Source organism: Phyllopteryx taeniolatus, chromosome 8 (assembly GCF_024500385.1).
Source record: "Phyllopteryx taeniolatus isolate TA_2022b chromosome 8, UOR_Ptae_1.2, whole genome shotgun sequence".
Lineage (NCBI taxonomy): Eukaryota > Metazoa > Chordata > Actinopteri > Syngnathiformes > Syngnathidae > Phyllopteryx > Phyllopteryx taeniolatus.
The window spans coordinates 14794844-14820473 of NC_084509.1; the positions used below are offsets into that span (position 1 = coordinate 14794844).

The 25630-nt window shown below is 40.4% G+C and overlaps 1 protein-coding gene across 1 annotated transcript in view; it reads right to left on the bottom strand.

Moving 5' to 3' along the window:
• si:ch211-286b4.4 (uncharacterized) overlaps positions 1-25630 on the bottom strand; it is a 108498-nt gene that overhangs the window by 10212 nt on the left and 72656 nt on the right. The window contains exons 69-94 of the mRNA XM_061781112.1: positions 24819-25039; positions 24593-24739; positions 24305-24469; positions 24019-24170; positions 17518-17686; positions 17304-17412; positions 15070-15206; positions 14469-14594; positions 13856-14035; positions 12983-13207; positions 11936-12062; positions 11568-11767; positions 11039-11251; positions 10092-10237; positions 9883-10010; positions 9589-9733; positions 5968-6100; positions 5728-5880; positions 5517-5643; positions 5227-5438; positions 4622-4784; positions 4375-4448; positions 925-1085; positions 695-812; positions 331-509; positions 212-260 (exon numbers count right to left, since the gene is read on the bottom strand). Coding sequence (XP_061637096.1) covers positions 212-260; positions 331-509; positions 695-812; positions 925-1085; positions 4375-4448; positions 4622-4784; positions 5227-5438; positions 5517-5643; positions 5728-5880; positions 5968-6100; positions 9589-9733; positions 9883-10010; positions 10092-10237; positions 11039-11251; positions 11568-11767; positions 11936-12062; positions 12983-13207; positions 13856-14035; positions 14469-14594; positions 15070-15206; positions 17304-17412; positions 17518-17686; positions 24019-24170; positions 24305-24469; positions 24593-24739; positions 24819-25039 — 3959 coding nt within the window. The remainder of the gene's footprint in view (positions 1-211; positions 261-330; positions 510-694; positions 813-924; positions 1086-4374; positions 4449-4621; positions 4785-5226; positions 5439-5516; positions 5644-5727; positions 5881-5967; positions 6101-9588; positions 9734-9882; positions 10011-10091; positions 10238-11038; positions 11252-11567; positions 11768-11935; positions 12063-12982; positions 13208-13855; positions 14036-14468; positions 14595-15069; positions 15207-17303; positions 17413-17517; positions 17687-24018; positions 24171-24304; positions 24470-24592; positions 24740-24818; positions 25040-25630) is intronic.

A 25630-nucleotide genomic window follows, 5' to 3' on the forward strand; every position in this document is an offset into this window, starting at 1 on the left:
TGCAGTTTTCTGCACATTGCAACTGATTACCTTTCTCACAAAATTATTATGAAAATGGCTTTTGAGCGACATAATTGACACATTTTAATCATTAATATAGGCTCTAGCATGCCCACGACCCTAGTGAGGATAAGCGGAACGGAAGATGAATGAATGAATGAATAAAATAAGCAACTAAAAAACAATAGTACTGTGAAGGTTTGTTCCTTACTTGCATCATGGCCAAGCACTTCTGTTTGGGTCAAATCCATAGATGCATCCTAGAAATGAACATTTGAAATTATTATTACTTTTATTATATGGCACAGACTGAACTAAGGCATATTGTACCAGTGTGACGTTGTTACTGGTCTGAGCTTGTAGTTCACGTTCCTTGGCATCAGGAGGCTGGGTATGGACGTCTGAGACAGAATGCTGATCCTGAGTCTGCCAAGTCACTTGGTTCATCTTACATAGGAGTGCCTCCACAGATCTGAGAACAGCTTCTAGTAATGCTGGGGATTCTTCAGCTAGGTAATGGGTAATGGATTGAAATGGGATTCCAGACAAGTTTTTTGTGTGTGTGTGTGTGTGTGTTTTTTGTTTAGTAAATTGAACATTGTGGAAAAAAAGAACAAATAAGAGAGAATGAATACCAAAAAATCATGACTTTTTCATGAGTACAGGTAAAATAAGAGTACTGTTCATTTTTTACCTTCATCTTTAATCTTTTTAACAGTGCTGTTGTATAGTTTATCCCTCATAGCATTCTGGGATGCTAGCTGTTGTTTTAGCAGATTCAGCTTTTTACCATCCATGTTTTCAAAGACATTCTAAAAAAAAATATATCATTTGTAATTTGCGAAGACCATACAGTCTACTGTAAATGTAAGCAATGTAAACAAAGAACAACAGTGTTTTTCAAGACATATGATATAGTCTCACCTGGAGGCCATCAACCTGTTGGCTAATGTTCCGATAAAACTCCTGTGTGTCTTTGCGATGTCGCGCCAGCTGCGAGGCCACATGCAGGTTCTGATCTTCCAGTTTGTCATACAACGTCTTCACATTGAATTCCTCTAAATAACAGCACGCCAACGCAATTCCTACACAGGAACAGTGCATGTCGCTACTAAAAGTCACCTTAACTACAGTATGTCTCCATAATAACTCAGAAGTAAGACAGCACAAGACGGTGCATGTAATGAATGATAACTACCACAGGCCAATGTGATAGCGGCCATTATGTTCTTTATCATCAATCAAATAGGGGAAAGCTCTTAAATGCTGCCTGGTCACGCTCTATGGACTTTGAATGCAGCCAGTGGACACTAAAGTGTGCTATCAAGCTGGATGAATAATACAATCCCAGTTACAATGAAGTTGGGACGTTGTGTTAAACATAAATAAAAACAGAATACCATGATTTGCGAATCATGTTCAACCTACATTTAATTGAATACACTACAAAGACAATATATTTAATGTTCAAACTGATAAACTTTATTATTTTAGCAAATAATCATTAACTTAGAATTTTATGGCTGCAACACGTTCCAAAAAAAGCTGGGACAGGTGGCAAAAAAGACTGAGAAAGTTGAGAAATGCTCATCAAACACCTGTTTGGAACATCCCACAGGTGAACAGGCTAACTGGGAACAGGTGGGTGCCATGATTGGGTATAAAAGGAGCTTCCCTGAATTGCTCAGTCATTCACAAGCAAAGATGGGGTGAGGTTCACCTCTTTGTGAACAAGTGCGTTAGAAAATAACAGTTTAAGGACAATGTTCCTCAACGTACAATTGCAAGGAATTTAGGGATTTCATCATCTACGGTCCATAATATCATCAAAAGGTTCAGAGAATCTGGAGAAATCACTGCATGTAAGCGGCAAGGCCGAAAACCAACATTGAATGCCCATGAGCTTCGATCCCTCAGGCGGCACTGCATCAAAACCGACATCAATGTGTAAAGGATATCACCACATGGGCTCAGGAACACTTCAGAAAACCAATGTCAGTAAATGCAGTTTGGCGCTACATCCGTAAGTGCAACTTGAAACTGTACTATGCAAAGCAAAAGCCATTTATCAACACCAAACGCCGCCGGCTTCTCTGGGCCCGAGCTCATCTAAGATGGACTGATGCAAAGTGGAAAAGTGTTCTGTCGTCCAACGAGTCCACATTTCAAATTGTTTTGGGAAATTGTGGACGTCGTGTCCTCCGTGCCAAAGAGGAAAAGAACCATCTGGACTGTTATGGACACAAAGTTCAAAAGCCAGCATCTGTGATGGTATGGGGCTGTGTTAGTGCCAATGGCATGGGTAACTTACACATCTGTAAAGGCACCATTAATGCTGAAAGGTACATACAGGGTTTGGAGAAACATCCTGCCATCCAAGCAACGACTTTTTCATGGACGCCCCTGCTTATTTCAGCAAGACAATGCCAAACCACATTCTGCATGTGTTACAACAGCATGGCTTCATAGTAAAAGAGTACAGGTACTAGACTGGCCTGCCTGCAGTCCAGATCTGTCTCCCATTGAAAATGTGTGGCGCATTATAAAGCGTAAAATACGACAACGGAGACCCCGCACTGTTGCATAGCTGATGCTGTACATCAAGCAAGAATGGGAAAGAATTCCACCTACAAAGCTTCAACAATTAGTGTCCTCAGTTCCCAACCGTTTATTGAATGTTGTTAAAAGAAAATGTGATGTAACACAGTGGTAAACATGACACTGTCCCAGCTTTTTTGGAACGTGTTGCAGCCATAAAATTCTAAGTTAATGATTATTTGCTAAAAACAATAAAGTTTATCAGTTTGAACATTAAATATCTTGTCTTTGTAGTGTATTGCAGCCATAAAATTCCATGTTAATTATTATTTGCTATTGTCCTTGTAGTGTATTCAATTAAATATAGGTTGAACATGATTTCCAAATCATTGTATTCTGTTTTTATTTATGTTTAACACAATGTCCCAATTTCATTGGAATTGTAGAAAAGAGCACAGTGAGGAGACTTGAACCTTTCACTTGTAGACAATGCTAGGTTACTGAACCGGCACTTTTCGCCACACTATAGTTAAAAGGATAGTTTGCATTTTTTAAATCCATTTTTGTTACATTTGTTAAAACTGTCAGTATAACCTGATAGTAGTACAATAGTAAAATATTCTGTGAAAAATAATTTTCTGCCTCTCTGGCCCCATCTTGTACCTCTAATTTGAATTTTAAGAAACCACTATGCTCGAAGAAACACAACCAATCAGAGACAGAAGGCGTGACTGACGAGGTGTCAGTCATTTGCCATGCGCTCACGGGCACACCCCCGCAGCCTCGCCCTGACCTGTTACCTTGGGCTATAGGTGCTTTGCCAAAACTATGGCAGAATATCCACCTCCGGGGGTGGGGGGAGGGGGGGATGCCCATACCTTGTTTGCTAACAATTGGGCATAAGACTAGCAAACAGAAACAAAGCGAAGGGACTTCAGGCAGCTGCGAGGGTTAGATGTGATGCAGGATTGGCAACATTTCTGCTTCACAGGTATATGTATCACCTATTTTTGATTTTTAAGTGAATGTACATTCCAAAACAAACACTTCAAACCGATAACATTTAGGGCCCTATTTTCATGACCTGCGTAAATCTGGAGCGGTGGGTGGCACAACTACGTGCCAGGGAAGGGTTAGACCGGTGTTGGCAATCTCGTGGTCCAAAACACCCCAACGCATCTAAAAGAGGGAGGTCTGTGCTGCTGTAGGTGTGTTTACAGCCAACTTCATTTACTGGCAATCCTCTCATTCCCTTTAAATGCATCGCGGTGGTCGAGCACTGACAGTCTCAAGGTGGCGGAGCGCAGACAACCAAAGGACACCGCCTCCCTCAGCCGGAATGCCTAGTTTGGCGCAAACCGGTCTATCAAATTGGCAAATGCGCATCGAGCCTTGCGCTTGTACAACTGCAGTATACGTCTCTCTTGTCCATGTTAGGAAGGGGGGGGGTGACTTTGTATAACGACTCGAGGGGGGAGGGAATAATGAAGTAAGGCTCCATTCAAATCTTGCTAGCAGAAAAATCAGAAAACGACAAATTAGGTGAAATTAAGGGACATAACAGAAGAACAAAGTTCAGAAAATTGTGTGGCTAGATTATTTTTCGTTCAGCATGTTAGCAAAATGGGGGAAAATCACAACGTAGCTTAGTGAGGTGTTAACAGCATAAACTATACTTTTTTTATATATATAAGATAATCTTTCAGATTGTTCAGAGGTGGTCACAAATAGTCTTTGAATGAGGGTATGTTCCACACATTTTTCTTAAAAGTTCCATTAAGCTACCAACTCAGCATACAACACATTCCACCCACATTCATTTAAAAGTTATCTTACCGCCTTTAGAGATAGCGGGCTCCTCAGCCTCGGCTCCCTCTCCTACACTTCTACTGCCTGGAGAGCCACAAAAGCTTGCAGAGACACAAACAGAAGCCATAATATTTCAGAATCAGTGGCTTTCTTTAGTGTTTTTGTAGTGGTTAAATGAAGTAAAGAGAAGTTTTAGAGGAGAGGAGTTTTAAGTTGGGACCAAGCACACTATTTCTACTCGATGATCTCTGTTCAAAAAAATTGCATACTGTACCTGTCTCTACTACATGGGCACTCCATAGGACGAGGTGAGTCGCCAAGGCTGCGCCACTTTGGCTTTGTTCTCCACTGGGAGAATAGCTTCTCTTTGCTGGGCCAGAGAACCACAACTGTTGTGGTCACGACCACTACGACCATTAAGATCAAACTCAAGAGACCTGAACACAGTTATTGTTGTCTCATACAGTACAGTATACACAACACATCAGTGGTATCCAAAAAGTCCTACTTTTAGGAAAATGCTTGGTTTGCATTGTGAAGAAATAATAATAATGTATTCTGCAAGGTTTTAAGGCTCACTTCTCTTAAATGTTGTCTATACTTATTTGACGCTGCACTGATTAGCCATACGAGATGGGCAACAGGTATGTTTTATGCAGTGCAGTTCCACACCGCTGCAAACTACAACCACAATAAAAAGTGTTAAATTAATACCTCACTGAAAGTTTCATTCATGTGTTCAATATCTCTGAAAAGGCAGACTTTTGAGAGCAGCATTTACATTGGATTTCAATATATTACGCAGATGTGTAGCCACTGAGTGGATATCAATTTGTATTATTCAACAAGAAAATGCAGCACAGACAGCAGGATACTGACCTGAAATTGCTCCCCAATCCGGTAGAAGGTTTAGTCGGTGGTGGTTAATGACTCCATACCTGACAAGCTGTGCTGGGGTCATGGCCTGGAACACCGAGGCCCGCGGGTCACACACTGTCCCATCCTCACTCACCACTACCACCAGACTCCAATCTGGGACAGCACTGTCCATGAATACATATTTCCCTGTTTCTGAAAAGGGATGGACAAACCTGACAGGACATCAAACGGAATGTTTCCCATCTAAAATATTGAGTACTGTACATTAGGTTCTTCCTGCAGGGCATTACCAAGTATTATTCAGGTTTGACTGCTTGATGAGTGCCTGCACACGTCTGAAGACCCCAAAGTCCCAGCTGGGGTTGCTGTTGAACAAGTGGTCTTTCTCATAGACGGGGAAGTGGCTGAGGCTGCGATCTTCAAGGTACCGAATGAATTAGTAGCATCAACACAAACAAAAAGCACACAAAAAATCAATGAAAGCAGATTTTTTTTGTGCACCTGTGTGATTAATGGTGAGGTGGAAAATTAGCATGTCGCCAATGGATAGACAGGCAACTGGGTTTGGGATACGAGGGAGGACAGACAAGTCCTCCTCATAATAGCCTATGGTTTTCCTTTTTCTCCGTGTGGGAGCTACAACATCATCTGATTCTGAGACAAGATAAGTCAGTCAGAAATATTGTCTTTTTTTTAAATATTGAACTGAGAGAAACCTAAGGTCAACAGAAAGTCAGTCACCAGAGAGAAACATTTCAATGTCTTCTCTTTGTTTGGGAATCCAACCAAACAATCCTTGAGAGTCAAACTGAACGAAATGGATTTTCTCAATATTCTTTGCATGGGGATCTGGTCCTAAAACATCCACCAAAGTCTGGGGGGGAAAAAAGAAATTATCCACTGAGTAAAGCTACTACAACACTGAATACCAACAGCATGAAGCGAAGAAAAACTAAACAACTTTTGCTGATAAAACTGACCAGATGTAATCTTGTGTGGGTGTCTTGGAAATTGTAAAACCACGGTCGACTTTGGCACAAAAAAATCCAATTGGAGGAAAAATAATGTCTTTACTGTGAACAGGCCAGCAGTGTTTGTAATGTTCTATTCAAAGAACGAATGGTCACAAAAATCATCTGGATACCTTTAAACAAAAACAGTCTAACCCACAAATCCAGGATTAATTCCAACTGAACCAGAACTATTTTATTACACAATCAAACACAAAGAAAATGCATATAATATATTATGATAAAGGAAGTTATTTACCTACATTTTTTATCATTTCAAGCGTCTTGGGAATAAAGCAGGCCAAGACCTTGATAATTCTAGTCTCATACGGTAGCATACACGCCAAGAAGCTGTTGGAATGTCAAACTAGAACTAGTAGACATTCCAACAGCTTCTTCCCTCTTGCAATCAACTTCTTAAACAGCTAACCTATAATTCCATTACAACAAGCTGGCAATTTTTTGACTTGAGTTCGTTGTCACATTTCTGTGGGGCCAATTATGTATTACTCGTGCACTCACTGTCGTTGTCTCACCATGCTGCACTATTTGCATATACTGGCCACTCATGCCAGAGTAGCATCTGCTCCATTTGCACACTGATTGAGGAGTATCTGTAACATTTGCACAACCATTGTCCCAGATTATCGCACTACTCGTCACTTTAAACCGCATACACTCCTTGAAGTCTCAGTGCCCTTTGCACAATGGTCATTGCACCGGACTATTGCAATATTAGTCATTCGAACTGCTCTAAGTGCTAGAGGACTCTGCATCTTTTTGCACAATTGTTTTTTGTCAATGTCTTTATGTCTCCAAAGTGTTCTGTAAATTGACTGTCTCTTGTACTAGAGCGGCTCCAACTACCGGAGACAAATTCCTTGTGTGTTATGGACATACTTGGCAAATAAAGATGATTCTGATTCTGATCATCCAGGTCGCGTCAGTATTTTTCTATCATCATATGATAAATATTGTTTGTTTTTTTTACCTCATGGGGACTTTAGATGTATTCAATCTAGAGATTTAAACCAATGACAAGAGAAGTCAGAGAAAGCAGATATTTGCCACGCAAAACTGTTCACATTCAAATGAATATTCTGTTTATGTGTGTGCCTTAACCAACTTATACAACATTTTGTCAGGGCAGATAGTACCAAGGCCAAACTGAAAAAAAAAAAAAAACTGTTTCCTTCAGCAAAGCCTAAATGCACAAGAAATTGTTTATATTTTTTAAAGCATAATACCACAAAAATTACACAACTTCACAACTAATTTTCAATAAACTTCGTGGAGCGGTGGCATACACGCCAAGCAAGTACTCATTTGTTTTTGGTGAGGATCCATAAAAAGGTGCAGACACTTTACATTCTACTTGCATTAGGGCCAAGCGGACGAAAATGCCTTGCCAATTGATATTATATTTGATGTCGATGATGAGTTGTTGATCAAATAAGTTTAAACAGGCAAGTGTCATATTGTTCGGCCTTGGAGGTTGTAGTTGTTCATTTGTTTTTATGCAAAATCTGCTTAAAAGTAGACAGCACCGTGGACGATTGGTTAGCATGTTTGCCTGAGGTTCTGTTTGGATTTGGGCTCCCGGCCTTCCTGTGTGGAGTTTGCATGTTCTCCCCGTGCTTCCTTGGGTTTTCTTCGAGCACTCCGGCTTCATGCATGTTAAGTTCATTTAGGACTATAAATTTTCCCTAGGTATGAACGTGAAAGGTTGTTTGTTTATATAGGCCTTCAGATTCAAGGTGTATCCTGCCTCTTGAGAGGTGATAGAGGCTCCAGTTAACCCACAACCCTAATGCTACGTTTACAATATAGTGTATTCCCAGCGGCCACTATGGACAAAACAGGATAATCGTGAGTAGGCATGGGCCGGAATAAAATTCTGATGGTACACTAACCGTGAGCAAGAATATGACACTTTCACTGCATAACGGTGTTGCAATTAGGCCTAATGTCCTCAAATGTAATCTTTTGAAATATTTAGATGAATCACAACTTATTTACCATTGAACACGCTCCATAGCTACATAAGTAAATGTAAAAAGAAAAAAAAACAATAGAACTTTTGTAAATAAAATCAAAATGTAGTACAACAGTAAAACCATTGATTTCTCACCAAATGAATTGCTACTTCTCTGCTTTTCTCCAGATTTTTAAGTAACATCAGAGCGGACACAAGCTGATGTTAGCCATGCTAGTTAGCTATGTTATCTGCCTTGGTAGCAAGTCTATAGTATTTATTCCAGCAATTGTAGACACGCTAAATCTCTTAGCTGGCTGCAAACATTCATTTCAAGAATGAGTTTCAGTTTTAAATTAACGTTACCTTTATTTGGTTGGCGCTCTTATAAATGTGATATCCTTCCCCTACCAATCCGTGGTATCCTAACTAACAGCTCCCAACAACAATGGGAGAGGGACGCATTATCATGACTCCCACTAGAGTTCTAGGGAGGTCATGCCCCGCTGCAGTATGATTGTCTGCTGCTTCCACCTGGATGATATGATTGGCTGCTGCATCTAGGCTAACTCAACTTGGATTCATAATAACATGTCGACTGCACACTGCCGGTGCCCTGAATTTTCTTTGACCACGCAAAAAATCAAATAAAATAAAAAAAAAACTCATACCGTTGCTGAAAAATTTTTGCGTTTTGAAATCGTGACTTTTTAAAACCACGGTATAGCGTCAAACCAGTAATCGGCCCATGCGTAGTTGTGAAACAACGTGCGGGGACACAATAGGCATACACATCCACGCCAGATTGCGTGGATGTGTATGAAATGTTTAAATTGGCTAAGGGAGTCACAGTACAGAAGAAAAGCCTAGTTGGCCATAGTAAAACAGGGTGAACATTAATTATGATTGATTAAAAAATTGACAAAATCCCACAGCACACTACATTTCGGGCAATCCCGGCTGCTGTGGCCACCGGGAACATGGCGTCAACGTAGCATAAAGAGGATAACCGCTATAGAAAATGGATGGATGCTGAAAATTATCTCATGTTCATCTCTCGTGTTTTTGGACATACTTGGCAAATAAAGATGATTCTGATTCTGATGTTCACTCTGAACAAGAGTGAATTTAATCTAAAATTAGCCCCACTACATGCTACGACAAGAGGTATTATCTGGCTCAGATTTAAATTGGGTAAAACTTGAAATTGGTTTCAATTTCAAATTACTTTTTGCATAACCCCCTCCCCACCCCCCCCCACCCCCCTCCTCCCTACACACACGCGCATGCGCATGCACATGCACACACACAAATTGAAATTGTTTCATCCTTGGTAATTACAGTATTATGCTCGCAAGGGATAGCTTAAAATCGCACTTTGGCCCAGACTGTGCTGTCTCTTTCTTTGACGCTGAGCAGCAGATGTCCATCTGGGGAAAAATGGGCTGAGAGTTGAGGCCTTTTAGAGAGGCAGGAAGTGTCGCACAGCTCCTCAGCAGACACATATCGCTGACAGTGGCAGCTGGGGAATCAGGATTAGGTAGATAAAGAAATAACATATGTGACTGTCACGTCCCAAAATTGATTTGCAACATTTTATGCATTTTATGGATGCTTTTACAGACTATGGAGTGGGTATAAATGCAAATGAAAAGCACAGGTGATATTCACATGCCCATCTCCACATCCAGAGTTCCTCCATGCGGTCCACAGGTTATATTACAGGAGTAAAGGGAAGGTGTTACACACTCTCTAGATGCTGCCAGCCTAACCTGCCCTGGAGCGCACCTCCTATACAGCTGAAACACACACACACTTATGAATATATGATATCCAGATAGTAAATCAAACTTCATGTCAGTATCTTTCATACTACTGACCTCAGGCTGGCAGTCCAGCGCACTGTCAGTGGTAGAGCTTTTAAAGTCCAGCTCGTTATAAAAGATAAAGCCAGTTCTGCACAAGCATGCGCCATCTGAGCGTTGAAAAGCACGATTTTTGCCAATGCAGGTACAAGAGGATGAGCCTAGACAGAGACACAAATGTAACACAGTTGTGAAGAATTCATTATATACAGTAAAAAGAAGTATTGGGACACAAATTTCAGGTAGCTTTATAGGAAAAGGAGCCATATTTGATAACTTGAAAAAGACTCTCGCTTCACTATAAGGCAGTAGAAACCTTTGGTTTCTTTCCAGTCAATTAACAAAAAATTATAATGACTAATGACCAAGTTGAACAGAATACAATAATAGAAAATTACTTTTACAATGGTGTATCATTATCACTTTTTTAAAATGTGCAGTAAAACACAGATTTTGTGATATACTTTAACATTTTGTGCGGTTCATTTGCCTCACGGTTCAAGGCTTTTGGGTTTGAATCTCATTTGAATCTCTCCCTTTGTTGAGTTTTTTATGTTCTCCCTGTACTTAAGTGGGTTTTCTTCTTAAATTTAAATCAACAAGACATTTTGGATTTTATACTTCCGACTTTGTGGGAGCAGTTTGCGAAGGTTCTTTTCTGTTCAAGCTTGACAAAGCATTGTCTTTAAAAAGCATGGTTGAATGAGTTCCAACACATTTCGAATTAAATTGAATGGATATTGCCTCATGGGACCTCTCAGTACACTCTGAACTGACAAATTCCCACAGAGAGCTGCAAAGGAGGGTCTAGTCTGTATTTTCTTACATTGCCACTTTCTGTAGTTGTAAGGTATCCGAATAACCTTCTCTCTGTATATAGGTTACATATGATTTTTTTTTTTTTGCAGCATTTAAAATAGCTGAAGTGATACCAAACATAGTTATGGATAATTCAATATAACCTGGAGGTGAAGTGGAGGAGCTGCCACAGGGGAAGCAGGCCCTCTGAGCATGTAGGTTGTTGAAGGTGTCAGCCGGACATGGGTGACAGTCTGTGAGTGTCTCAGCCTGGGTCATGTTGCCAAAGGAGCCAGGAAGGCAGGGTGTCGGCCGTGTGGATCCAGATGGACAGACATACCCCTGAGGGCAAGGGTTTGTCTTATAGTCATCTGTACCTACATAATAAAAACAATTGACGTGTATAGGACTTGAACAGGAAGTAAAACACACAAAAAAAAGAAATAAAGCACATTAGACAAGGGAGAGTAAGGGCGAGTACTGCAGATGGGTTTAGTCGTAGCCATTTTTTACATATGCTTCCGTATGTGATTATAGCAAGCAGTCCAACCCCACCGCTTACCAAAAGTCAGCTGGGATAGGTTCCCCCGTGACCCTCAACAGTTTAAGTGATAGAAATTGGAAGAATGGATCGATTTCTTTTCCACATACAAATACCAAAGACTGACTGTGTTTTGGGGGGGCTGTACACACCTGGCGGGCAGAAGTATCCTGGAGGGCATGGCAGGCATTGTAAGACAGTTGATGGGTAGGGTCGATAGGTGCCACCCTCACATACGCTGCAACAGCAGTTTTTGGATCCTCTCAGCCCACTGGTGGTGACAGGCTTTGAGCCTCCATCGCAGGACTTCATTGAAGAGCTGTTGACTGGGCAGTAAAAGGGAAATGGACAGCTGTGGAGGAAGGGCAACAAGGTTATTTGTAAAACTTTTATTAAAAAAAAACATCCCCTGCAGAGTCAGTCCGACTCCGTTAAGCCCATTTTATCTGTATCACCTTTAAAAATACTTCCTATGCCAAGAAATAGGGTGTTTTAGGGTTTGAAAGGTTAATGCACTCACAGTTGTTCAGGGAGATTGTAGGACCGTGACCCTGCTGTACAAACATAACCAGCAGGACAGATTTGAGGCTCAGCAGTCTGCGGTCCACAGTAAGAGCCAGCTCGGCACAACTTCTCTGAGACTGAACCTGAATAGTCAGTAGAAACTATATCATTATGATCCAAGTGCAGGATTTTAAAAGAAAGATATAGATAAATAGCAACATGGTAGACTTGGGATGGACACGGCTGTCTCACAATTCTGAGTTTGAATCTCTGCTCAGGCCCGTGTGTGGTTTTTTTGCTTGCGTGAGTTTTCTTCGGGTACTCCCGCCACATTAAAAAAACATGCAAGTGAGGCACGTTTACACTATGTTACTGTATTGACTGTCATAACAGCCTTGTTTAAAAAAAAAAATAGTGAAAATAGTGCGCCATGGGATTTGGACATTGTCTCCCTATTCAAGTCTTGCGAAGTTTTGTCACAGTCTATCACGTTATCCGTGATGGGCCATGGGGTGGATGGGGCTGCTGAGTCCAGAAGCCTCAAAGACGCATGGTGTTGCTGCCCACAGTATACCACGGATACCAGTACTTCCCCTCCACATTCTGATGGGGTCCCTCACGTTTGTCACGTTCTGTCAAGGCTTTCGCTCAATAACACACACATTCAACATTAAGTGTTATAAAAAGGTACAGTATATCATGGTGGGCATTGTAGGTAAATTAAACACATGGCTTAGCTTGAGATGAGTTGTAGGCGAGTTTACGATGCCGGGGAATACACTGCTTCCTGTCAAACGTTTAGTTGTGTTCAACCCATTTTACGACGGCTGACCGTGACTGCCGTGGCAAATGTTTTGACAATTTAAATATCTTCTGCAGCAATCACGGCCTGTCACGTTTTCCCATTGTATAGCGCTGGCAGGCTTACGGCTACATTGCAAGTAGCATTTCCAGTTCTTTGGTCATCGCCCATAACTGGGTTTCTAAATTGTACAAATTCTATAATTTTGTGGTTCTGCTGTACAATAGTTGGCAATCTTATCAAATGTGTGGATAAACCTACCTGTGGGGCATTCATAAGAGGCCCTGCATGGGATCCCCTCCACATTGGGCTTTCCTATAGCCTGAGGGTCTGGGCAATATGTCCCCCCAGCACAAGGCTCGCATTGGCTGGGTTCAGCAGCACCAGGAAGCATCCTCTTTGTGCCTCCCGGGCAGAAGATGGGTGCTCCAGACCCACTGCACCAGAATCCAGGTGGGCAAGGACTGTTGGCATAATCTACAAGCCCTGGAAGAAAGTTATGAATTACATGATGAATATAAAGTATTCCTTTAACCATTGTTTATGAGAAACATGTCTGTTGATAAATATTATTTATTTATAGCATTACGCTTATCAAGATGAGCCTGATGCATGTTGTGTCCTCTATCATCAGACTTCATTTCTGAATACACAGAACCAAAGGGAGTATCGGATGATACTCCCACAGATATGGTAACAATATGGCTTCAATTTTATAAATTTAGCAAGTGTCAGACAGATTATAAAAGAGTTTTTCTGTTACAAATCGACTACTCAATCATCAGTGTCACCTCTGGTGGTGGTTTCAAATTCAGTGCCTTCAATCATAATATAACTCCTCCACTTTTATCTCCACCACAGGCTCAGGCAGGAGGATAATAGTGTGCATACAAACTGAAATTAATAAAACCTGGAAAAGCAGTTTGCTTTGAAATGTCTTTGTGTAATGTTGCGAAGAAGAGAAGCATATTGTGGCCTAGCTCCATGCAATATTTTACACTTCATTACAAGATATAGCGCAGCACATCTTCTTTGCATTCGTTGTTTTAATTAACATTATGAACAAGTCCACTGCCACTTTAATTAACATTTCAAGGAGTAGAATGGTGCTCATTGAGCTGCTTTGTGCGGCACCTGTGCTGTTGCAGAGGGAACCGGGAGGGCAGGGATAGCAGTCGCCCTTACTGGCCGCTCCGGGAGATGCTCGATAGGAGTACACAGGACAAGGTTTGGGCCCACTCCTTCCATTGCTGTCACCTCCAGACAAACCGTTACAGTAATGACCAGCAGGGCACAGACGAGGACTTGGCTCTCCTGTAAACAAGCACAAGGTTGGAAATTTTAGGAAAGAGTGGAGTAAATGGTTTCCAATGGATGGATGAATGGAGACTATTTGATTGCACATTAGTTACATTCCTTGCACCCGCGTTGAAGAATTGATTTCATTATGTCATTTATCACTTGCAAGCACTGCCTTGACAAGCCAAGGCTTGGTCATAATTCCAAAACAGTGCCCTAGTGGCTTTCAATTATTTTTTAAAAATTATTTTCTTCCCATTATTTTCAGTCCCATATCCTGCTGCACACTGACTCCAATTAACAGCATGGCAGGCAGGCTATATTGGTTTCCAGGCAAAGGGATTAAAACGTTTATTTTTATTTTTTTTTATGGCTGAAGTCAAATGAATAACTGCATGCATTTCATTTCATTTCAGTATTACCGATTTAAAGCATATATATAATTTACCAGGTTTACACCAGTGCTGAGGTGGGCATGTTAAACAGTCCTCTGCGCTGGCACCGCCCGCGTTACTTCTGATGGTGTTTTCAGGACACATCACAGCCTTTTCTGTGCCCTCAGGGCAGTAGAAGCCTAAAATTAAGAATACAAAGTTACTTCTAACTTACTTTTAATAGCTAATTATAATACATTTTGGGGCACGCAAAGTCACCTTAGAAGATAATAAGAATACAATGACAATTAGGAAGGACAAGATAAAAGTAATGTCTGAAAGTGAGTTGGAATGTCAGGATGGATGGGGGTAGATAAAGCATCATTAAATAAAGAAAAACTACAGTGTAATATATATTCCGTGAAACTGGTGGACTTCCAAGTTGTTTTAATTTCAAAACTAATTTCCTCTTAGGGAAGTAATGTAACATGGACAGTAATTTAATTTAATTTGTTTTCAAATGTCTGCATTGTAAAATCTGCAGACTTTGGGTGGGTTCAACGCTAATCTTAACTCAAGAATCTTAAATAAAGCAAAACTGGTGCATACTGAATGCATTGAGTCTATATATTTCACAGCCATAGCCTTATTTCTTTATATGAATCGAAGTGGTACCTGGTGGACATGGTCCAGCACACTGCAGACCCCACTGACACAGGGTCAGGTTAGGTATTGGTCCCTGAGGGGTGAAATCTGCACTCCCAGAAACGCAAAGATACCCGGCAGCACATGTGCCTTGTATCCTACCAGCTCTGTTAGAAGGAAGAACATGCAGAAATACTGTACATATACTTTATATTGTAGATCAGCATGGTGCCCACGGGCAACAGGTAGCCACGAGGGACCACATGGGCAGCCTACGGGCCTGTTTTGAAAATAGCTCACCAGTGATGGGACATTCTGATTTTTTTAGCAATGTTGTAAAACTGATCATTTGAAAATGTAAATAGATTAAAATGGTTCATTAGTAATAATAACATATAATTAAGGTATTTGGAGCCTTTTTTCATTTCAGAATTTCATTCAAACTGGTAGCCCTTCGCATTAATCAGTACTCAAGAAGTAGCTCTTAGTTTCAAAAAGTTTGGCGACCCCTGATCTAGATCTAAATGTCTTGGGACACATCTGATCAATTTATGAATAAATCAAGGGTTGTTTGAGATCCCTCAATTTCCTTTTTAATAGTAATTCCTCATCTTAACAATACATTATAATAATTGCATTCTACCAAGTTTGTGTGAAATTTTTTTGAGAAAGTCCTTTTCTGTTTCGGCATGACAACTACGTCCATAAATGTAAATTTGGACAAGTTCTCAATATCATAATTTCTTGTGTATAATGTGCATTTTTTTTACCCAAAAAATTGTCAAAAGTCAATAGCGTGCATTATACATAGGTATAGGGGAAAATGAAAAAGACTTTCACATTTTATAAATGTATGCCACCATACTTTCATTCCAATATGACAGTGGTACATAGGACTGCATATATGTACAGTTGTGCACATAAGTTTAAATACCCACGCGGAATTTGTGAAATATATATATATATATATATATATTTTTTTGTTTTGTTATTTATTTATTTTTTTTTTTCTTTAATACGACTGATGACCATCATTAATTTATTTATGGTTATGTTTTGTTTAATGATAATGCTTTTCTGAAATTCTTGACAGTTTAATTTGAATCCCATTAAAATAAAGTTAAATGTGTTTCGCCTGGTCCTTCATGTTTTCTTTAAATAATTGTACACATCTTACAAATTCTGCCTGGGTAATCGAACATATGAGCACAACTGTGTGTTCTCTCATTTTCCAAAATAATAATAAGGCTGTGAATTTCAAAATAAGAGCAAGTAAATAAAAATAAAGTATTATGTGTTCAAATAAAGTGCTTAGCTTCAGAATAATTCTTTGAAAAAACTAACAAAATACAGATAATACTTCATGTTTTGATCATATGGGTAGAAACAAAACATTATACATAGGTAGAAGGGTTTTCCAGGATTTTGAGGTCAACTTTGGGGGTGTGTATTATACATTGGTGCACATTATACACAAGAAATTACAGTACTTTTGTCCATATAGAGCTGTGTTTCCCAACATTTATGAGCCAAGGCACATATTTTACATTATAATCAATAAACAAAAATGTAACAAAAAGTATAAATACTGAAATAATGATGTTCTCAATTTAAAATTTACTCACAAATTTACATTACTTAAATCTGGACCTTTATAGTTCAACACTAAGCTGATATAATCGCAGCAATTGAAGAAAGAAATAAAATCTGTGAGACTGAGTTTCATTTGGTACTCTATGGCAGACAAACTTTTAAAGCTTTAATAAAGTCAAAATAATATATTTTTTGGGACCAATTAGAATGGATAATTTTATCTCTCCTGACAACCAACCACTGTGCCCCAACACAGTGGTTGGGAATTACTAAAGCAGAGAATAGAGATGGGCAGAATTTTTTTAAGGCACTTAATAGCACATGCATTATTCTACCAATGTGATTTTTTTAAGTTCTCACAGTTTTCAGCTCCCATGGTCAACTCATTATAGACGTGCATACTAAGGTGTTAAATTGGCTGTGGGCTGAGGCAGTACACCCACATTGTGCTGGCAGTGAGTGTAAGCAAAGCAGAAACATGATTATTTCCCTGTCGGCAGGCGTGTTACGAGTGCATCTGTGCTCATATCTTGCCAATGATCACGGACTGCCTGACAGGAGGTCGTGTCACGTGAGTGTGACAGGTGCACATGCACACAGCTGACTGCCTGGGCATGCAAAAATGCTGTCTTCATGAGCTGTACAAAGATTTATTTTTTTATTTTTTTTACCTGCAAAACCTCCCTGGGGGACAGGGTGAACACTCTCTGGCATCCTGTAGTCCTCCTTTGGTTGGATCACTGTATGACCCATTGGGGCATGTATGTGGTACCATAGTACCTGAAAGGAAATGAGTCAATAGGGGGTTATTACATGGTAATTATCAACTTGACTTAAAAATATGTTTTACCCTCCGACACATTCGCAACACGGTTTTTAATTTACCTGCTGGGCAGAATGAATGCGGTGGGCAGATCTGAGACTCGCCTACAATGGCCTCCTCACAAAAGAAGCCAGGTTGACAGGGGATGCAATTGTTTGAGCCCGGATTTGGCTGATACTCTCCTCTGGGGCATGGCAGGGCTAGGGGAGAACCTAGTGGGCAGAAGTGGCCCTTGGAGAGAACCATAGATGGCATTTAAAACAGTGCAAATAGTCTCAATAACATAATTACACTTCCTGCAGAATTTGCTTATCAAGACTAACAGAAGTTTCAGAGCCAAATGACAATGAAATAATGCAATTAAGGACTATGACCCTGATTAATATATCGTGCTATTCTCCCCTATGCTTATCAGTAGACTTAGAGTTTTGCTTTAAGGTTGGTTGTGTCAGCCATATTTTTCAAAATCAGCATTGATTTTGACCCATAATATGCAAAACTTTGCGAATGAATATAGGCGCCATGCTGGCATCCTGTGGTCAAGTATAGAAAGATAATAGGTGGGCTGGCCTATGCTAGTGGGTGTTGCATATGCTATATAGGGGTGAGGAGCCTGGCTCGGCCATACAGCAGTACCTTGATATTCGAGATTAATTCATTCCTGGCCACGCTCATAACTCAAAACAATCGGATCTCAAATCGTCTTTCCACATTGAAATTAATAGATTGATGTGCGTCCTGTGTCTAAGACCCACAAAAATGAGCAGGGACGCATAAAATATGATCAATCTGCGTCTTCTGACGCATGGCTTAGTACTCTGGGGTGGTGCTGGAAATTCAGCATATAAATTAATTTGGGACGAGACAGGACTCTAGAGCGTGACTAATTTGGTCGCATTTGTGCCCTAATATCTGAAAGCAGACACACGATGGGTTTCATCGTGGTCTCTAAACCAATCAAAAATAATGAAGGGTGAGGACCCACTGCCTGATTGACTGCGTGTGTGTCTGTGCGCATGTGTGCGCGCATGTACATTTCAAATGTGGGCGCTCGCGTACACATAGCTAAGTTTTCTGACGGCGAGCTGGTAGCTGCAGTTACAGAAATTTGAGTGACACAAATGGAATTAGTTCCAAAGCCTAATGCCACTGCGACAATGTGGTAACATTTTGGATTTAAGCCAGATGAACGCGGCCATCCCGTTAACACCAACGAGCTGGTATGTCAAATTTGAATGCACAAAAAAGACTACACAACTTCGAAACCTCAAAGTGACAAAATCCATTCCACCCAATTTATTCAGCTGGGAACCAAAAATACATTGGGACATCTCCTGTTTCCTGTCAGCTTGCAGTTATGCAACCCTTTGCCCAACAATGCAAATGCAAACGTGAATATGGCGCGCATATGCTCACATCATATACAGTATGGCGTTACTATTGTAAAGAGACGTAGCTATTGAACAAAGCAGTGTTTAAAGACAGGCCGCAGACTTTTAAAAAGTAGTACACATCTTGAATCAAAACAGGTTGCTTTCATCTACTTATTGTGATATTAATGTTGCTACTTGGCACTTTTTCTTAATCAACTGAAAACTTGATTGGCAGTATATTGGCTGTTAAGGCATTAATAACTGTTTTACCTCTGTGCCAAATTTTAAAAGTGCACTTTTTGTGAACAGAGCCTGAGTCTGTTTTATTTTTATTTTTCATCTAAGATATTTTATTTATTAGCTGGGATAGGCTCCAGCATGCCCGCGACCCTAGTGAGGAGAAGTGGACGGACGGACAGAAAATGGATGGACGGATCGATGGATATTCTACATTACAATATCAATGTTCATTATTCTTAGAATTAGAATTAAAAGTTAATTGTTCTTAAAAAGGATGCAATAAAATTTTTATGCAATAATATCATTGTATTGGTCAGTGGCATAAAAACATCAATGATACTATCGTTTGTCGTGATAGTTTTTGTGAAAATAGATCGTCCTAAAAAATTTGCTCTCATAACAGGCCTAAACACATGTAATATACTGAGAGAGAGCAAGAGCAACGGATAACACGAAAATATTGTACAAACAGTATAAAAAATGTAAATAAAAAATTAATAAAATTACATCTGTAACAAAAATCTGCAATATACCGGTAGCAGGACCGTGAAGCAAAACCGTGATGTACAATATATATTATTGTATCTGTATTCCGTGATGATAAATTGCAGAGACTCATTTTTCCCAGGTCGGGACTTATTGTTCCCATGACATGTACATCCTGGAACTCACATAGTCTAAATTATAAAATGGTATCGTAAATGTGTAAAATGACATTGTTGAATTCATAGTCTCAGGTGTAAAATTTTATCTTATATAGTGGGTACGGAAAGTTGTCAGAACCCCTTATATTTTTCACTCTTTGTTACATTGCAGCCATTTGTTAAAATAATTTAAGTTCATTTTTTTCCTCATTAATGTACACACAGCACCCCATATTGACAGAAAAAAAACAGTTGTTTACGTTTTTGCTGATTTACTAAAAAAGAACTGAAATATCACACAACCATAAAAATATTCAGACCCTTTGTTGTGACACACATATTTAACTCAGGTGCTGTCCATTTCTTCTGATCATCCTTAAGATGGTTCTACACCTTCATTGGAGTCCAGGTGTGTTTGATTATACAGATTGGACTTGATTAGGAAAGCCACACCCCTGTCTATATAAGGCCTTACAGCTCACAATGCATGTCATAGCAAATGAGAATCATGACCTCAAAGGAAATGCCTGAAGAGCTCAGATACAGAATTGTGGCAAGGCACAGATCTGGCCAAGGTTACAAAAAGATTTCTGCTGCACTTCAGGTTCCTAAGAGCACAGTGGCCTCTATAATCCTTAAATGGAAGACGTTTGGAACGACTGGAACCCTTCCTAGAGCATGCCATCCAGCCAAATGGAGCAATTGGGGGAGAAGAGCCTTGGTGAGAGCGGTAAAGACGAAACCAAAGAGGCTGTGGCTGAGCTCCAAAGATGCAGTCAGGAGATGGGCAAAAGTTCTAGAAATTCAGCCATTACTGCAACCCTTCACCAATCGGGGCTTTATGGCAGAGTTTCTCGACGGACACAAGAAAGATGCAAGAGACATGAAAGCCCGTATGGAGTTTGCCAAAAAAAAAAAAAAAAAAACAGAAGGACCCCAAGATGGTGAGGAATAAGATTCTCTGGTCTGATGAGACCAAGATAGAAATTGTTGGCCTTAATTCTAAGTGGCATGTGAGGGGAAAACCAGGCACTGCTCATCACCTGTCCAATACAGTCCCAACAGTGAAGCATGGTGGTGGCAGCATCATGCTGTGGGTGTGGTACTCAGCTGCAGGGACAGGACGACTGGTTGCAATCGAAGGAAAGATGAATGCGGCCAAGTACAGGGATATCCTGGACGAAAACCTTCTCCAGAGTGCTCAGAACCTCAGACTGGGCCGAAGGTTCAACTTCAAACAAGACAATGACCCTAAGCACACAGCTAAAATACCGAAGGAGTGGCTTCAGAACAACTCCCTGACTTAAACCTAATTGAGGATCTCTGGAAAGACCTGAAAATGGCTGCCTACCAATGTTCACCATCCATCATTGCATCATTCCCAAAAAGACTCAAAAGGCTGCTTCTACTAAATACTGAGCAAATGGTCTGAATACTTATGGCTGTGTGATATTTCAGTTTTTCTTTTTTAATAAATCTGCTAAAATTTTAACAATTCTGTTTTTTTCTGTCAATATGGAGTGATGTGGAAAAGATTGAACTTAAATGATTTTAGCAAACGGCTGCAATATAAAAAAAGAGTGAAAGATTTAAGGGGGTCTGAATACTTTCCGTACCCACTGTATATATATACAGACACACAGGGCTGTGAAACAGTATTGGTATTTTTTCTTTAGTTTCCCCACTTTAATGTTTAGTATAATCATACAAATGTGAACATCAAACAAATATAGCCAGTGAACTTAAAATGCTCTTTTTAAATGATTTCATTTATTAAGGGAAAAAAATATTTTAAGTTATTTGGCCCTGTGTGAAAAAGTAATTACCCCACTTGTTAAATCATTAATTAATTGTGGCTAATCACAATTTTTGGTAAATTTTCACTCATCACACCAAAGCCTGATTACCTCCAGACCTGTTCAATCAATAAATCACTTGAAACAGAATCTTGCGTCAACAACAAGTCCGACAATGGATCTAAAAACAAAGGAATTCCAAAACAGTCGAGAAATAAAGTAATTGACATCTACCAGTCTGGAAAGGGTTTCTAAAGCTTTAGGATTTCAGCAAACCATAGGGAGAGCCATTATCCTCACATGGAGAAAACATGAAACAGGGGTAAACCTTCCCAGGAGTGGCAGGCCTACAAAGATTTGCCTAAGAGAACAGCAATGACCCATCCAGGAGGGATAAGTTAGGTCACTGTTTGTGACACATCAATACGGAAGAGACAGGGCAAAAATGGCATCCATGGCAGCATTCCATGGCGAAAACCACTGTTGACCAAAAAAATAAATAAAGGCTTGTCTTACTTTTGCAAAAATACATCTGAATGATTCCCAAGACTTTTGTGAAAATATTATATGGATGAAAGTTGAGCTTTTTGGAAGGTGTGTGTCTCATGAGATCTGGTGTAAATGAAGCACAACATTTCAGTAAAAGAACATCCAACCAACAGTCAAACAGGGTGGTGGTCGTGTGATGGTCTTGGGCTGTTTCGTACGTTCAGGACCTGAACAACTTGCTGTGGTTGATGTAACCATGAATTCTGCTCTTTAATAGAAAATCCGGAAGGAGAATGTTCAGCCATCAGTTTGTGACCTCAAGGTGAAGCGGACATGAGTTCTGCAGCAGGATAATGATGCAAAACCCACCAGCAAGTCAACTTCTGAATGGCTTAAAAAAATTTAAATGCAGTGGCATGACCTGAAAAAGGCTGTTCATGCTCGAAAACCATCAATTTTTGCTGAATTCAAACAGTTCTGCATGGAAGCGTGGGCCAAAATATCTCCACAGAGATATCAAAGGGTGGCACAGTGACTCATTGCCAGTCATAAAAAACGCTTGATCTCAGTTGTTGCTGCTGAGGATGGTCCATTATTTGCACAGAGGGCCAGGTAACTAGAATAGTTTTTTTTTTTTTCTTAATAAAACTAATCACCATTGTAAAACAGCATTTTAATATCACTTGGGTTATATTTTTCTTATGTAAATTTTTTTTTTTATGATCTTAAACATTAAAGTGGGGAAACTAGGAAAAAATACAAGAAAGTGAAAAGGGAGCCAATACTTTTTCACGGCACTGTTTATTATATTGTAAAAAAGCATACAGTAATGACAATTACATTGTATGTAAAGAAACTGCTTTTGTTACACTTTTTGCTTCAATTCAATGGTCACTGTGCTGCTCCTTTTGGTGTGCAAGCCTTGGCCACCTGGGGTCAGTACAATACAGACATATGGGTATACATGGAGACGGAGGAGACGTCACAACTCCTTAGCACGAATATTAGTCATTCTTCACAGAGGTTGAAGAATATAAGCTTGTGAGTATTGTTAATATTATCTGTCTACATGTTGCTCCACCATTTGTGTCCCGGTCCCGCCTGTGTGGAGTTTGCATGTTTTCCCTGTGCCTGAGTGGGTTTTCTCCGGGTACTCCGGTTTCCTCCCACATCCCCAAAACATGCGTGGTAGGTTGATTGAGGAATCTAAATTACCCGTAGGTGTGAATGTGAGTGCGAATGGTTGTTTGTTTCTATGTGCACTGCGATTGGCTGGCAACCGCTTCAGGGTGTACCCCCCCTCCTGGCCGAAGATGGCTGGGATAGGCTCCAGCAGCCCGCGACCCTAGTGAGGATAAGCGGTAAGGAAAATGGATGGATGGATGAATGTTTTAATGTTTAGTTTGACTGTAAACTTCCACTGGGAGTGGCAATAACCAGCTTCAAACCTCTTTTTGGAAGAATTTCTAACTAATTTTGTCTGCCAAACTGCTGCTTGTTGTAAAGTGAGTTGAGTTCACTGCCACCTTACAGCACATATTTCAAGCTTGTGCTCTTAAGTCAAAGCATAAAAATGGCAGTTTGTATCTTGAAAAAACTCGTAAGTTGAGTCACTCGCATCTTAAGGCAACGCTGTATATCCTTGTTTAGCTGCTGTATCTATGCCAGCGATGTACAGTGACAGGCAGAACAATTAAATGCTCTTCCATTAGCTGGCAGAAGTTACAGTAAACCTGTGTATCCACCTGCTGCCAATCATACAACAGAGTAAGTCATGGCTTCCTATGAGCATATCAGCTTTGTGTTCAATTAAACAGGCAAAGATTTCACACTGAGTAATTAAATCTGTGAGAAAATTGAGATGAGATCATAATTATTTTAAATGTTTTATTTGGGTTGTGCCATGATATTTTTCTAATGTAAAATGAGTGCCTTGGGTTAATAAAGATTGGGAAAAACTGTACTATTGCACAGCAAAACAACAATTAAGGGCAGACAGAAGATTCAATGAATAGACTTACCTTGGGACACAGGAAGGAATAAGGAGTGGTCGAAAAGAAGTCATAAGGGCAAAAGAAACCGGCCGCACAGGGCCCACTTGAGCTGGAGAGACCCTCAGCAGAACAATAGTGACCTGCAGGACAAGTAGAGCAGCTCTCCAGTGACACACCTCCTAAGGGAGAACAACACACAGGGAAAACATACTTGAATCTAAAAAAAACAGTAACATGTTGTTGTTGTTGTTGTTTTACATTTGATACCGGTAAGGATATAACAACAAAGATGCTGTCAAAACTTTATGGTTACCAGTAGTGTTGCGGATGCTGCCAAGAGGGCAAGGAATTGGAGAGAGGCACCCTGTTGGGCAGTAATGACCTGCAGGGCATGGCCCATTCTTGGAGAAGTTATCAGAGTTTTGTGGAGTTGGTCCCACGGCTCCACTTTGGCAGAAATAGCCTTGTAAACAAGAACCTAGACACAATCCAAAGGGAATTATAAATCATCCCGTCTGTCTGTTATTTTTTTAGACTGCATGAATGGTACAAAAACAATTGTTTTTGCTAATATACTGTAGGCCGGGGCTAAATTAGGCACCTTGCGGTGATGAAGCACCATATGTGCTGCAGTACAATCCAGGCGGACAGGCTATGCAGACTGAGTGTGAGTGTGCACCTTTCTGATTGTTGAAAGTCCCTAAAGGGCAAGGTTGAGGCAGGGCTGTTCCAACAGGACAATAGTGACCTACAGAGTTGATATAGTGTTGATAAATCTGCCCAGAGACAACAAATAATGATCTGACTTATATTGGACTCCAGCGCACCGAGTGGGCAGACAGCAGGCTCCAGGGTGGCTGAGGAGGAGCACATCATTCCTCTGGGGCATACAATGCACTCGGCAGCTCCGGAAGCTGGGCTGTAAGTGCCAGGCTCACATGGCAGCGCTGTGGCTGAGCCAACAGGACAGCCGTGGCCAGCAGGGCACCGGTAGCCATGGGAACTGTCAGACGGTGTGGGACTGGGACTACCACCAAGGCAAACGTACCTGATTGCAGAAGCAGAGACAACATGTAGGTCATATTAGAAATGAATTGCATTTTGAAGTACATCGATACCCCAAACATTACACATTATTAGACAACAAGGACTTTTAACTTCACATATAACTGCGCCTCACAGGTGTTCTCAACTGTTACTTTGGCTTACATCAACGATCAGCGGTTATCTAACATTACTGTGGCTTATTAAAACTTTGCAGCACAAAGATGGCCATATCTCCAGAAATAATATTTGATTTAAATAAATGGTTGTCAGATAAGGACAAAGGCAGGGAACAAAGTCTGGAGATGTCACCACAAATCTGCAGGTTTGCTCATGTGATTAAATGACACGTACAAACAAAAGCAGACACTCGGCCAACAAGTTAATGAAAAATGGTATATAGACTGCACTTAAATAGTGCTTTATCTACACCATCACAGTGCCCAAAGCGCTTTACAAAGCCTCATATTCACCCATTCACACACATTCATACACAAATGGGCAGCTGCTGCCGTGCAACGCGTTGCCAGGCCCACTTGGAGCAAATTAGGGTTCAGTGTCTTGCCCAAGGACACTTCGGCGTAAAGACAGTCGG